At 43.9% G+C, this 16,473-nt stretch overlaps 1 protein-coding gene across 1 annotated transcript; it reads left to right on the top strand.

The window, feature by feature from the left end:
• Positions 1-10,139: 10,139 nt before the first annotated feature.
• On the top strand, positions 10,140-13,971 carry LOC133352725 (transmembrane protein 74B-like). The gene is made up of 2 exons (XM_061568554.1): positions 10,140-10,612; positions 11,264-13,971. Exon 2 carries the CDS (start codon positions 11,347-11,349, stop codon positions 12,181-12,183), a length of 837 nt encoding a protein of 278 aa, XP_061424538.1. The 5' UTR covers positions 10,140-10,612; positions 11,264-11,346; the 3' UTR covers positions 12,184-13,971.
• Positions 13,972-16,473: the final 2,502 nt, after the last annotated feature.

Genomic DNA, 16,473 nt, shown 5'->3' with positions numbered 1-16,473 from the left:
TGAGTCGATGGCGGCGAGGGTCTATTTACCATAGAGGAAATAGACAACGGGTATTTAACACCACAATTCCCCCGTGCAGTTTCGCCTTGTGGGCACCGTAAGTGTACTTACATCTACCCCCCCCCCACCCCCTCTGCGGAGTGTGTGTGTTGAACCCTGTTGAGTGCCTCTTACAATCACTCACCCCTGGTATGCGCGGTGTGTGGAGGACACCGAGCCGGTGATCGCGTGCGTTGGGGGGGGGTGGTGGAGACATCACCATGGAGAGTCTCTCTCTCCCCTCTGTACAGCTCTCCCACACAGATTCTTGGGAACGTTGACATCGGCCGTGGACCGGGGAGCTTTCGAGAGGCGGTGAGGTGGCACAGGCGGGAGCGCGTTCGCCTGCTGGGTTGCGGTCGGGGTTGGTGGTGGGGGAGGGGTTCGCGGTTCGGTTCCGCCAGACCGCCCTGGTTATTACTGCGGTGTGTACCGAAATACTACGCGTCCGTTCGCTTCACAGTGGACGTTAGACATCCCCTGACGTCGTTTGACAGGAGTAAGCCATTGTGTGGCGGCGGCATGCTCCCAATTTATCAACGTACAAAATATTACCGGAAAATTACTAAATTTTGGATTTCGCGTTGCAGCATCACCCCCCCCTCCCCCCCACTGTGAAACTACGGCAGACCTGTGTGAGAGAAAAACAACTTTGCGAGCGCGCCCTGTGCTATAAAAATGGCGCAAATACCAAATGTCCGAACATATTACTGCTACGACTATTATTCTTATTCACCAGGGTGAGAAATCTGTGAATCTTCCGCGAAATGCGGCGTCATTTGTAAAAATTTTGTAGGACGGGGGGTTAAAAGCGTGTTTGTGAAATTAATCATCGGATAATATTTTTCTTGAGTTACATTAGCAGGAAAAAATGTCAAATAATTAATCGCGTGTTACTTTAGACTAAATTCTGTTTAATTTCTGCAGCAGTACCACGTTGCCATTAATCGTTATATACTGCAGCATAAATGTAAAACAGTGTGTAAAAAAGTAGAAACGTAAGCAACATGATGCGGAGCCTTTCCCCAACGTTCAGAGACACTCCACACTTCACCGACTAACCCCACGAAGTGTACATTTAACGCGCGTACGTGCGCGTACCTATGCGTCAGGTGCTACCAGAGCCTGGCCATCCATGAGTGAGGATGACTCCTTGACGTCCGCGCATCGTGGCAAAGAAAGTTCCTCACCTCTGAAAACTAAGAATCGGCTTTACCCTTTCTGGCAATAACACAGCTGTTAAGATGTTCAAACGCCAAATGGATACCTCTTTTGCTTTGTTCGGATTGCCCAGTTAATTTGTAACACAACGTTTCTCCATCCAATCCGTGGAGGGGGGGGGGATCTGCGTATGACGCACACATACACTGTTTTCCACCTATGCTCCATTTAGAATTGATAAAAGCTACCATAATGCCTCTCCTTGATTACTGCGACATCGTTTATAAATTAGCACCCAGTACTGTTCTGAAGAAGCTTGACTCAATATATCATTCGGCCTTAAGATTTGCATTTAACTGCCCATATAGGACCCACCACTGCGATCTCTGCATTGGGTCAAATTTAACATCTCTTTATGATCGACGTCTTATGCATCAGATATTATTTATTGACGATGTACTTACACAAAAATCCGCAGATTACCTCATGGATCTCCTTATTGTTTCGGAAAACAAATATGAGCTAAGATCTTCGCTCATTTACCAGCTTCGCATTCCTAATTTGCCGTACAAATACTGGAGAAAGGGCTTTTGCTATAGATGCCCCCAGGGTCTGGAATGCTATCGCAAATAAACTCCAGCTTGAATCGTTACCAACAAGACAATCACTCAAAAATGCTCTAGAGGAGTCGTACAACAATGGCTGCCACTGCTATCCTGTGGCCTGAAATAAAAAATATAGCTATAGATGACCGATGTATGAAAATATTATGTATTGTGATTATAGTGCGCTGCTACTGCTATTGTTAATCTGGCTGTTATGGATTGACTTATGCAGCTAGCGAAGGATGTGTGTTGTGTGTGTCGCTATTGTAATATTTTAATCACATTTGTTGTGAAAACTGTTACGTTGTTTACATAGCATTGTTTTAGTAAGTTTTAGAGAGGCTTGGTTTGGCCCGATTTTTTTTTTATTTACTATAGATTTATACTTAAAATTTTGATCTGTATTGTATTATGATTGTTATTGGGATCAAACATCGAAATGGAATTTTTTGCACTTTTTGTACGCAGCATGGACGGGTTGTGCTTTTTCTGTAGGATTTTATTGTTTGCGTATGTGATGTTTAGATTTGTGTACAATTAATTTTAGGTGTATCTTGTAATTTTATTGTTTGTTGCGGTTGAACCCAAATCAAGAGCCGAATGGCTCACAGGGTAAATCCTAATAAATGAACTCAACTGAAGTAACAACAAACGGACTTTGTCAACGAATGCTTCTTTTTCGACTTTGCCAATTACAGCTCCATTCAGAATATAAATTTTCGCTTTTGCCGATTTCACACATCATCACAGACTTACCCCCATTGCTTCCTCTCGTCTTTTTCATTCATCTCATCTCCATCATCACATTCACATGTACTATTGTTAATTCTGTGTAAAGCGCCTCGGTTAAGGGGCCATACAAATTATTTTAAGACAAGCTAACATACATTTTCCTCGTGAGTTTTCCTCTCGTGAAATTGTATCGTGCTTAGAGGGACGAGTGCACACGAACATTGACCGCATGTTCGCTATGATATGCACCGACACAATGTTGAAATGGGGATGAGCGGTAGCGCGGTGCTTCTCGCGTGGTGACCCCGGTTAGATTCCTGCACACAGCCAGTGCACCATTGGGGAGTGATATCTGAATGCCTACGTATGGTCAAGCAAGCGTCATGGCCGCAAAGCGCTTTCACTCAGCTAGTGCGTGGACCATATAAGGGTTGTACAATTCTAATGTACACTCCCCTTTGTAGGTATACCTTGTACCATTAAGAGAGAGAGAGGGGGGGGGGACACGTATCTGTGCTTTCACATTCCTATTTCGTATCCACTGCTGTGGAATTTCAGCCCTGTTTAAGATAACCTGTCAAGTCGGTGCACCACCACTACCACCCCCCTCCCACCACCTCCTTTACCGAGCTGGTAGGAGAGAAAACACACAGCGAAGCAAAGAAACTCCAGCCAAATGTAATTAATTCTGTGTAATAAAAAAAATCACCAATAACAGCAAGCGAGGGGGGGCATTCTCGTGTAGATTTTCTCAATCCCGCTTATTAAATCAACACACGCTGTAGCGTGCTTTGTAATATACTGCATCTCAAGCACTGCACTTGATTTTAGGAACGTTTCCCGTACGATTATTACCTTTAAGAAACACATGCAGACCAGTTATTGAATTAAGTAATCCATGGATAATTTAAAAATATTTACACACATACGTATTGTGGCTATAACACACATGTACAAACTACCATTGCATGAATAACCGTACATTTAAGCTGTTTGCCGTGCTGATATTTGTATTAATTAGTATATGGAAGTCCAAGTAAGCTGCTGTAGTTTGCGATGTACGTATCAAAATAAGAATATTTATTTATACTGTAGTAATCCGATGAGCTTTAAAGCTCTTTTTGTCGCGCATGTCCAGTAGACATGCAGCAATAGACCTACATACTGACGCACATTCACACGCTACCTCCCTACACCCAATCCTACTCCCTCGCAAAAAAGACAAAGTTCCCCCATATAGCCTGAACATACTCTCGGGGCAAGTGCTGTTAGCGAGCACCTATGAAGGCCGGCACGGCACACGAGGGGGTGGGTGGCCAACACCACGCCCGGCCGCCTTTGTCTCCCCAGTGGCGATGTTTACTACATACCGTACCAGGTACTCATTTGAGGCTGTGTCGACCTAGGGGAGGCCTTGGACCGGTTCAGATTATCGTCCCTGGTGTTGGCCATGAGCGAGAAATGAACTCTGCATCACCGGGTTTGTAGCGCACCGCTCTACTCCCTCGCACACACACGGACACACACAGTGAATTGTCAATGTGTGACAAGTGCTTTTTCTTACTCATCCCAGTACGTGTTGCGCTGGCGTACCAACGTGCCGCGGGGCAGCCCCCTTACCCTCCTTGTATGGGCAGCGCTCGGAGCGCGAACCCTCGCTGCACCGGGGCACGACAGATGGCGTGCCCTGGCGTGCAGCTCATCATTAGGCAGCCGCTCAAGAGCCTCAAAATAAACCAGGTGAGAGAGCCAATTGAAGCTTACGGATTTCACAGAGGAAGCAAGGAATCATGTGGGTTTTTAAAAAAAAACCTCACTACCTTCGTCAATATCAGTTGATAGAAATATACTTTAGAAGGCTCGTGTCTTTGGCACGAGTGCTTCTTTAGAACCGTGAAGGAGGCAGCCGAATTTAGTTTGATGGAAATCAATTTTGTGTACAGTTGAAAGCCTTAATACGTTTGCTGTGGATATTTTCAAAGGCGCTCGCCGTCTGGAACATGGGCAATTGTCCATCTTGGCGGGCTGCCAGATAACAGAAAGCCTGACCTAGAAAAGGATTGGACACCCATGGTTCTTGTACGTGTCGCTGGGGTCACGTGGGTCACCCTGCCACTGCAAGAAAAAAATCGGATGGAGTAGTACAGAGAATACAGGTGGCATAGTGCCTCGGCAGTGTGCATTTGTCTGGCTATGTGTGGCCAGAATACATATCAGGTGAACTGTGTCATCAATTCATCGGTTATACAATGCTTTGTGGACGCTGCCAGGACGACTGCTCGTCTTTTCGGCCACGGTCATGCCCTCTCGCCTCTATGCTTGTGAAACATTGACCTCAATTGGCATAAAACATTGATTTGTGTGAGGAATGCCCATATACCTGTACTCGAAAGATCTAAACAAAGGCCAATTTGTGAGCTTCTCACACAAGTGAGACTGCATTGACTGGGTAATGTGACCTGCATGTCCAGCTTGCTTTGGCCAGAAAGAGAGCACTTAACGGGCGCAGCACGTGGTACAGGATTGAAGAAGCTATCTGATGTGATTCAAGAGGTCAATGAGATGCATGGATTTGTTGACATTTGGTGGCAGTGTTGTCAGGTTCAGACTCCATGGAGGAGACTCCTGAATGATGACAATGGATGGACAGCTGACAGTAGCCACCCTCCAACAACAAAAGATAAAATGACCGTTTTCATGATGACCTCCAACCAACAACCTTGCGTTCCTTCTCATGACCACGAAATGCACCCAGCCAAAGTGTCACCGACACGTAATTTAAAATGTGTGATGTTATCAAATATATTATTTCAGAGAAATCATTCTGCCCTATCTTCAGCTAAAATCATGATCAAGTTCTCAAATTGTACTGTTCCAATCTCCGCTTCCCGGGATACTTTATTTCGATTGATGCAAGTGATTCCCACACACACGAACCTACTTAGTGTACAATTCCAATTGATTGCCGATTCATTTTTTCCTGTGCCAATTCACGACGTGGCATTGTATCCATTGTATTTTATACACATACAGTGAGGGAAAAAAAGTATTTGATCCCCTGCTGATTTTGTACGTTTGCCCACTGACAAAGAAATGATCAGTCTATAATTTTAATGGTAGGTTTATTTGAACAGTGAGAGACAGAATAACAACAACAAACTCCAGAAAAACGCATGTCAAAAATGTTATAAATTGATTTGCATTTTAATGAGGGAAATAAGTATTTGACCCCTCTGCAAAATATGACTTAGTACTTGGTGGCAAAACCCTTGTTGGCAATCACAGAGGTCAGACGTATCTTGTAGTTGGCCACCAAGTTTGCACACATCTCAGGAGGGATTTTGTCCCACTCCTCTTTGCAGATCTTCTCCAAGTCATTAAGGTTTCGAGGCTGACGTTTGGCAACTCGAACCTTCAGCTCCCTCCACAGATTTTCTATGGAATTAAGGTCTGGAGACTGGCTAGGCCACTCCAAGACCTTAATGTGCTTCTTCTTGAGCCACTTCTTTGTTGCCTTGGCCGTGTGTTTTGGGTCATTGTCATGCTGGAATACCCATCCACGACCCATTTTCAATGCCCTGGCTGAGGGAAGGAGGTTCTCACCCAAGATTTGATGGTACATAGCCCCGTCCATCGTCCCTTTGATGCGGTGAAGTTGTCCTGTCCCCTTAGCAGAAAAACACCCCCAAAGCATAATGTTTCCACCTCCATGTTTGACGGTGGGGATGGTGTTCTTGGGGTCATAGGTAGCATTCCTCATTCTCCAAACACGGCGAGTTGAGTTGATGCCAAAGAGCTCCATTTTGGTCTCATCTGACCACAACACTTTCACCCAGTTGTCCTCTGAATCATTCAGATGTTCATTGGAAAACTTCAGACGAGCATGTATATGTGCTTTCTTGAGCAGGGGGGCCTTGCGGGCACTGCAGGATTTCAGTCCTTCACGGCATAGTGTGTTACCAACTCTTTTTTTGGTGACTATGGTCCCAGCTGCCTTGAGATCATTGACAAGATCCTCCCGTGTCGTTCTGGGCTGATTCCTCACCGTTCTCATGATCATTGCAACTCCACGAGGTGAGATCTTGCATGGAACCCCAGGCCGAGGGAGATTGACAGTTCTTTTGTGTTTCTTCCATTTGCGAATAACCGCACCAACTGTTGTCACCTTCTCACCAAACTGCTTGGCGATGGTCTTGTAGTCCATTCCAGCCTTGTCTAGGTCTACAATCTTGTCCCTGACATCCTTGGAGAGCTCTTTGGTCTTGGCCACGGTGGAGAGTTTGGAATCTGATTGATTGATTGCTTCTGTGAACAGGTGTTTTTTATACAGGTAACAAGCTGAGATTAGGAGCACTCCCTTTAAGAGTGTGCTCCTAATCTCAGCTCGTTACCTATATAAAAGACACCTAGGAGACAGAAATATGTCTGATTGAGAGGAGGTAAAATACTTATTTCCCTCATTAAAAAGCAAATCAATTTATAAAATTTTTGACATGCGTTTTTCTGGACTTTTTTGTTGGTATTCTGTCTCTCACTGTTCAAATAAACCTACCATTAAAATTATAGACTGATCATTTTTTTGTCAGTGGGCAAACGAACAAAATCAGCAGGGGATCAAATATTTTTTTCCCTCACTTTATGTGTTTGGAGACAATAACATCAACAACAACCGCCATTCGCCACTAAGTGGCGGTGACGTCGCAACGGCGCTTGCGCCAGGCCAGGTGCATTTCGAGACAGGACACATTGAGGCAGGACAACATCAGTTGTATGAAATGCTCGTTCAGCCATATCCTCCCGAATGGTAGGATATGCAGAGGTTCGCAAATTGAGCGCAGTAGCCTCCTTATTAATACTGAATATACGCACTACCTGCTTCCCAGTGACCGTCAAAGATCCCGTGACACTGGCGTCACAGACCAAATTTGCCAACTTTGAAAATAACACCCAAAATTATTCCCAATTGGGTAAAGTTACAGAGTAACATTGCCCCTTACTCTGAAACTCCTGCACATCCGCCAAAAATGACGTGAATACCAAATGTGTTAGTTATTTCATTTGATTAATGGCCCCTCTGGGCTCAGGAATGGAATCACCCCTTTAGGGTCATTCCAGAAATGGAATGAAATTACTCCTTTGGGGTCATTCCATTTCTTTCTTGAAGAAAAAAAATAATTAACTTAAAAGGCAAAACGCTCTGCCTAACTTCCTGCACTCCTTGTTGGTCTACTACAGTATAAATATTAAATCATCACGACCTTTACGATAGCATCATTAACAATGACAAACATCATTGGTTATTCACGTCCTCCTGGATGACATCTAATACTTTACCGTGTAAAGTCCATGTTGTCCATGTTTTTTTTATTTTCTGACACTACACTCATACGAGCTGATTTGGTGCCTAATCAGTTTGATGACCCTGCTGGTTTGGCTGAATCTAGCTTTTTTTTAGCACCTGAAGGTCATGTTTGTTTTCACTACGGTTACCGACCACCTTAGGGACACAGCTATGAGATCACCTCATGCGTAGGAGCGATGTGGATTGTGATATCACATGACCATGAGGAATGGTGATGGTGTGGAGATGCCCTTGTCCAGCTGTGGATGGAACATGGCTGAAGATGATAACGATGATGGAGACCGAATAAAGCATAGAGCATACTCTAACAAAGCCTTGCAAAGACTTATATTTCCTACGTTAAACTCATTTTATAAAGTCCTCCAGCTTCCAAAAAAAGTGAAACACATCTTACCTGAATATACAATATCTGCAAAAAATAATTCCTCTTTTTGTGATTATCCTCCGATGAATGCAAGCAGGATGAATTTTCTGCCAATTCCCAGTCACCTCTCATACACCCAAAACACGTGGATAATCGAAGTCACATATACTCTAAGTGTAGATAAGAAGAGTGTCACAAATAGCCATTTATTTATCCAGGAACGACTCACTGTGTAATTTGAGTGTTTGGCCAACTCCTTCGTAGGTGTTTTTTTCCCGTGACTCTGTAGAAAAATGACACGCAGGAGAGAGATGCAATGGAATCTCTGTGATCCCTCGATAGTGTCCTGGCTTACAGGTGTTTGCCACCATGCCTGGATGTGCCACCACCCTTCCTCTTGTTCTAGGCATCGTATTCAGTAAACATGACCGCTCTTTTTGCTGCCCTTGCGTCGTGTTACGCAATCTTACGGTTTGAAATGGTGACATGCTTCTACCTCAATCTCTCACTTCTACCAACAATCCCGTCCATGTTTGTCTCAAGCTGAACTGCACAACACTGGACGCGTGGCCACGATTTAAGGGAGTCCGTTTTGACAGCGATGTGCACCAATAGCCATCTTCAATAAAATTTAGCTTTCTTCAACGCCATCTGGTTCTGTGATAATGAAGAAAACACACGGCACCTTTCAACGAAAAACCGATGCGTTCTAGTGCCGAGTTTGCGTGGGGGGTTATGGCACGGGGAGGGGCAACGTCACTCCTAAACTGGACATTTTTATTAATTTATTTTCAGTAGTTTCAAAATAAGATTTAAAATAAATTAATTATATGCACCCGCTATTCATAATGTGAGTGACAAAGCGACCACCCCCCCCTCCCCCATATATAGACGTCAAACTGCGGATGCGTTCATTTTGAGGGCTTCCTCTGCCACACGAATCTGTCAGCTCCTGCTGCCTCCTCAGCTTGTTCAGGGGGGATGCGCACAAAATATCTCTCACTCTGAAGTCTTCACTCACCCAGCCCACTCTAACACACATCTTCAATTCATCAATACAGAATGAGTAGCCAGCAGCTGCTAGGTGTCTGTGCGCCAATGGCTTACCACTCTCCATAACTGTGTGCTGATATTGCTCATTACAGCCCTTGCAATTATTTGCAAACCACTAAAATGGCTTCATGGTTTAAGTGCTAACCACCTAAGCCAGTTTGCATGGATTTTATGGTTCAATTCCCGCTGATATATTGTTATTTCCACAGGGAATAAACAATGCGCTGTAAAGTGAACATTAAAAACTGTATGCTATGTAGTGGATGTTAAAGACCTATCTGCATTATTCATGAGAGCAAGTGTTTTGGTGTTCAAATCTTAAAATCACCTCCATTTAAATTGAAAAAAAAATCCCCGTTATCCGACTAAATACAAACATCCAGTTGCGAAAAAATATATATGCAACCCCTTAACGTAGCTTGGTTATCCAAAAAGGAAGACGAACGCAATGAGCGGTGAGCAATTGTGTGAGCAGAACGCCCGTAGATGAAGCGTACGAGATCTTGACAATGAAATCCCAGAAGGCACTGTAAAGGGCTCCGGCATACGCCACTGGTTCCAAGCGCTTCCCGTGCACGTGCGCGAATCTCTCTCTCTCTGGGCTGGACGAGATGCCGGCTCGTCTTGTCCATTCCTCCATTGAGAGGTAGGCCGGGCAGGCTTCACGCTCTTTTTTATCCCTTTTTTCATCTTTGCGTTGTTATCGTGCGACAGGAGCTGAAGAGCCGCGATGCATTCGCCGTCAGCCGAGCGAGCGAGCAGCGCATAGAGGCGTGCGAGAGCTGGGGGCGGGGAGGGGGGTGGTGGAGGGGATGGTGGGAGAGTGCGTGGGGAGCCCAATCATCCAAGCTTTCTCCTCCCCCCCCCCCCCAACATCATCTATTTATCTGCACGACTGGCTGGTGGGCTGCGATTTCGCACTCTTACGGCTGCACCAGCGTTCGGAGGCTGCAGGCGCCCTTCACGCGATGTCTGCCTCGAGCCCGCGCGTGCGTCTTGCACGCGCCGCTTGACAAGCGGGATTCTCCGGCGCTGGACAGGAGCGGATGGGGATTAAGCGAGGCTCGTCGCTATCCGTGTCAAAACCTCCCCGTGCACATGGGCAGGGGAGGAGGATGCAATTAAAATGGCCGTGCGCATGATGTCTGGAAATCTGCCTAAACTGCGATTTAAAATCGCTCTTCAGAGATTGCCATTACTGTCATATCTAACATATGATCTCATGATGAGCATCACTTTGGGTTGTGCGCCTTCCGGCCTCGGACAGCTGCCGTTGCCCCTGGAAATAATGCGAAGGTAGGTAGGCTCCGACACTGTGTGGAATGTGATTGCATATTGGTAAAGTATGGTGAAGGTGCTCGTTTCGTGAATGACCCTTCGTAACGTGTGCATGGTGACTGACCTCCATAGGTTATTTTTGTACAAGTTGCACATCGCTACGACCGTTTTTCGCGAATAAAACGCTGTACCTAATTGTGACAAAAGAGTTAGCATATATTTTATTTTCCTGCACAAGGCTGTTTTGTTTTATATGTGAAAACATAGGTGTCCGTTGTTGTTGTTGTTATTGTACTGCATTCGTCCACTGGTACATTTTAAAACGTGTCTTTCGATAGTTTGCTCCATCTAATAGATATATTGATATACAGTATATCCTGTATTGATGCTGCATGTGCACAGCACAATTGTTGGAGCTGGCCAGAAACCGTGTGGGTGTTATGCGGTTGTTTATTTTTACACTTTAGGTAGCCACTGTGTTACTCCTGGTAAATAGCAATTCTCTCCACAAGCATCGAGCTATTATTTTCTGACGTTATAATGCTACGATACTGCAGAAAAGCATCCTTCTGTTTTTGTCTTTGTGTTCAGTCTGCACTTTGGGCTGCATTTGCTCAGCCTGCATTTTAAAAAAATACTCAATCCACCGGTCTTTTTTCTTCATTTCAGGACTTACAGAAAAGTAATTTGAGTGTCTCTAAAATAATTTGCTGAGATTTGGTGAGAAAAGGTTGTTGCTCACGCTGCTGCAAATGGAATCCTCGGAGCAAATTCCTCTTAGAACGACAGGAGCCTATCCTCATAGCTGGTGTCCATCATCCTCCGGGCCAACCGCCAACCAGCAGAGTCGAGGCTCCATTTCAGTACCATGGACAGATCCAAAGGGACACTCTGCCGCAGCAACGGCAACATCAGCTGCAACGACGGCTCGGCTTCTCCTGAGCGGATCTTCAGGCGTGCAACCGAGCGGTCAGGGAGAGACATCCTTCACGGCGCAAAATTGCGGCACAAACGAGGTGAACAACACGGCGAGGCGGCACTCGCAAAACTACGTGGACGTGGAATTGGTGGCCATCAGCCCCGTGTCGGCGTCGAGGCGCACTGTGCAGCCGAGGGCTGTCGACATGACCCCAACGCCTGGCAGTGAATCGTACCCGGCCGATGACAACGGTGAACCTGTGGATTACGGCTTCATCATCTCCCTCATTTTCCTCTTCGCTGGAATTGTCCTTGTGGTCATCGCATACCTGGTGCCGAGAGAGGCGAGGGTTGATCCAGACTCCGTGTCGGCCAGGGAGATGGAGAAAATCGAAAATTATTACGCGCGGCTTGGGACCAATTTAGATAAGTGCATCGTGGCTGGTCTTTGTTTCCTGACCCTCGGCGGAATGATCCTATCCTGTCTTTTATTAGTGTCCATCTGTAAGGGCGAAATATACCGCAGGCACAGAATGGGTGGCTATCGAACGAACAGGACATATGGCTCCGTAAACCTGCGCCTAGAGACGCCCGACACTGATCTGCACATGAGCTCTCTGGTTGAGGCTGAACGCGATCCCCGGGATTCGGATGCAGAGCACGAAGTGTAAAAATATCAGCGTGCTACAACCGACTGCTGACTGCGTTCCCTGCTGCTAATGTGCATCGTTCTGCCAGCTGTCAGACATGCTTCAGTATAACACTTGATATACTCCCGACCTTTTTTACATTTGATAAAAACGCATTTAATTATTGTATGCAGTCGACTCTAGATTCACTGCACTTCATTTGGTGAGCCTGCAGATCACCGATTTTTGCTTTCAATCAGAGATAATTAAAACGAGATTGTCCGCAGGGTGGATTAGTGGATGGAGGCTGTTAGCGTGGAGCAGGAGGGAGGTGAGGAGGGGGGGGGGACAATAAATGAATGAATACACTGAATGTACGAGGAGAGAAGTTGATGTTCCACACAATCGTGAGTTCTGCACTCATTGTGCGACAATTTACTTTGGACTGTAGAATGATCCCATATGCGGTTGAGTAAAGTGCGATTATTTGAAAGTGTGTTGTATGCTAAATACCAGTGTTGAACTATATCTCGTTGCATGTTTTAGAAAATGGAGACCTGAAAATTTGACGTTAATTTTAGTTAATTAATACTCTCAAATCGCAGTAAACCCAACCGTGTTCAAGATCAATGACTGCATTTAAATATTTGTATTCCTTGGTTTGAGGTTGTATTTCAAGAGCCGAATTTTATGGAAATTTACATTGTCGTGTTGGAATGATTGCATAAATTAAATGTAGGCTATATATTCCTATAACTTAATGAACCCGTATAATTTATTTTCATTAAAACTATGCAGGAAATGTGTATAGCTGAATGTAGTGCTCAACATTTACTTTTAATGGAACGTGAAGTCGCCTTATATTTTCACATATGCTGCTTTGTGTTTTATTTAAATACATTATAGATCCATACATCCATGCATATATACGAGGCCTGTACATACACGCACGTTGCACCGTACTGAAAACACATGTAGACATCAAATGTAAACCCTCACTTACCAACTGTACGCTTACATTACATATATACAGTGTACACGAAACGAACCTTTTTATTCCAGGAGTATAGATAGGGGCGTTATAATTTGTTTAAAATGCCTTACATTAAACGAATTAGGTGTTGATAAAAAAAATATTTATTGACTTTTAAATTCTGCGTGCTACTTTGAAACCACAGTATGAAAGTTAATATTCAGCACAAAAGCCTTTGTGAGAATACAAATGAAATAAAGTTGCTTTATTTCTCTTTCTACCTCTTTCATATTTTAAAAGTGTTTATGTTACAAAGTCTATTTATTTCCAATATTTTTCGTATAATGTGGTAATATACAATGTAAGTTAATTATATCGGCACCTACAAAGGAATGTGGTGTTAAAACATTTGCAAATGATGCATTCCTTGCAAACAATCTTCGTTCATATCTTGAAAGATGCGGTGAATCTATGTGAATACTCTTTAAAGTAAATTGAAATGTTTTTGTCCGTCGGCTGATAAAAATGCGGTAGACTACTAAAATGCTTTTATTTGGGTAAAATGCGATCATGTGTTGTGGGGTTAAAGAATATATAGACAATAATAAGGCTCAAGTACTGTCCTCTTCGCCTACACAGGAATTTTGTGAAAACCCGAGTGTGAAATGTTACTATTTCTGCTGACGCCCACGTACACGGGTGAAAAGATGTAAACTGTATTGATATACTGTAAATATTGACACTCTGTAGTAAAATATAAGCTACCTCTACGCGAGTTGTTTTATTTCAACACAGTGAACAGAGGAGGCAAGGAAGGAGCAATGCATGGAGATTTCATAGGGGCCATCCATCAACTCGTCACCTCACAGAAACCTGAGAAAAACCCACTGCTCCCTCTGGTGGCAACCTCACGTAACGTTCACGGACTAATCGAAAAACAGAACTATAATTTTCCATAATTACTGTAACGGCAATTAATCCCCCTCTTTGGAGTACTTATAACAGATGCACATTGTTATTATCATAAGTGGCATGATATAAATGGTGGCCTGGTCATGTAAGTGTGATGGATTTTTGGATATGCCCTCCGTGCGATGTCAATGCGTTTGTCAGGGATCGTATTTCGGGCATATAACGCATATTTTAGGCTTCGTTGATTGCAATATTATCTTGGGATTTTTATGGGGGGGGGGGCGATTAATTCGCCAAATTATGTGGTTGCTTAGAATGGCCCCTGCCTTAAATGCAGATGTGATTTGTGTGCGAACCGTACAGCCTATTTTCCTAGATTCTTCCTCCAGCCTGGGCACCACCTGTTAGGTCGATAATGCAGCCTCCTCCCGTCTCACGCCGGACAGGCCAGGGTTGTTCAGCCAGGCCTCTGAAGGCACCGCAAAGGTCCTTCAGAAGCAAAATAAAAAAAATTTAGACAAATATTTAAATAAATTCACACAATTTAATTACGTGTACACGTAAAACAACAAAAGCTGATAATTATGGCATGTATGAAAAAATAAGAATGTTTTTACTCTTTCTGGCAAAAAAATTGGTGTTAAGATGTTCAAACATCAAATAGAAACCCTAATCAAGGTAAAACCTATTCTTATGTTTTAATACTTTGATACTTGCAAAAAGGTCACATTTTGTAGAATGTATGTTTACATTTGATGTGCTGTACAATACAAATCTGTCCTTATGTTCTACCCATGCAATTTTATCAACATTTTATTCACTTGAATTCATCAATATTATATATCTAGTGTCGTAAATAGCGTGACATTTGAATAATCACACATTTACTTTACTTATCGGACATTTATTCCGGAATGCTCTGAGGTGGTTTATCATCCTTAACATATGCTATTATTTCCTAGATTACCTCAACCCAATTTGTAATCAAATAAAAAATATTGGTAAGATTTAAACGTCCTCTAAGTGAAATACAGCAGAACAATTCGCGCTCCAATTCATAATCGCAGATTACCCGCGGTTTGTGACTCCTCCCATAACCCGCGGGATCGTTGAGCCTAAATCGCGGATTTTAGGGAGCAGCCAACTTGTCCACTTAACAAGTGTCGTATTGTCGTGTGGAAATGTGTCGCAGCCAAATGCTCTCAACGCGTGTTTCTAAATGTGGAGGGGTAAACCGGAAGACCCAGAGAAAAAATCCACACGACCACAGGGAGAGAGACACGCAAACTCAAAATATACAGCAGCAGGCGTTAGGTTCGGGATCAAACCCACGACCTCCTGTATATCAGGCGAGGTAGTTAACATCTTGCCACCTTGATGATAAGAGAGAGAGACACGCAAACTCCGCATACACAGCAGCAGGCGTCAGGGTCGAGATCGAACCCACGACCTCCTGTATAACAGGCGAGGTAGTTAACATCTCCTAGCCACCGTGGCACCAGACATGAAAATCGTGGGTAATTTAAAGCCCTATGTCAATCCACTGCTGGATGAAACGCCTCCTCATGCCGTGTCGGTCGGGGTGATTGTTGGTTGTTCAACAGCCGCTGGTCAGTGCGCATTGGTGGAGGGGATTGTAATGGGAGCAGGACCCGTTCAGATATCACTCACCACTAATGTTAGCCATGGCCATAAATATATAATACACATTTCGCCAGTTTGATTACATACCACGCGAACCACTGCACAACCGCTCAATCCCAAACGTAATTGATAACTGGGTAATATATATAATCACAGGAAGAAATTCCAGTTACCCACTTCCTCAATTTTGTCACAATTAATTTCGGTTACAGTAGCTCATCCATGATCGTATCTGATTATGCATCATTCTCAATGTCGCATGAATAAGCCGATCCTATGAGACAAGTTTGCACGGGGGTAATTTTATAAAAGTGGAGTGTGTGAAATCGTGATACTGTGTACATAACACGCACAACTACATATCAGGATATGCGAGGTGAGCAAATCTGTGCAACAGGAAGAGTCGCATATTGTGGGCAGAAATATTAATCTCAGATTCGCTGAACCTCCTTAGAATGCAAATAAGAGGTGTGCATGCTTCGTCTTTGAGTTGACCTTTCGCTTGGTAATCTTTTGAGGTCGATCCGTTTTCTTTATAATCCGAATGAAGATACAAACATTGTGTGAAGATAATACATCACATATTTTCGATGTCACGTCGTATATTGTGTCTACGTGTATATATGTATGCAGTTTCTTCAAATTCGAGGTTAAACCATCTTATCTATGATGACGGAGGGACGTTGTTGTGATTGACAGCATGAGTCCAGAATTGTCTCAAGCAAGTGAAGGTTCAAATGTACATCTTCTTCTTTCGTACGGCCGCTGATGTAGATGCAAAGCAACAACAACATTTGTACATT

This window comes from Lethenteron reissneri, chromosome 41 (genome assembly GCF_015708825.2).
Source record: "Lethenteron reissneri isolate LAM-NWPU_2019-01 chromosome 41, ASM1570882v1, whole genome shotgun sequence".
In the NCBI taxonomy this organism is placed as follows: Eukaryota; Metazoa; Chordata; class Hyperoartia; order Petromyzontiformes; family Petromyzontidae; genus Lethenteron; species Lethenteron reissneri.
Note: the sequence above shows the minus strand (reverse complement) of the source record. Positions and strands in the feature narration are given on the sequence as shown.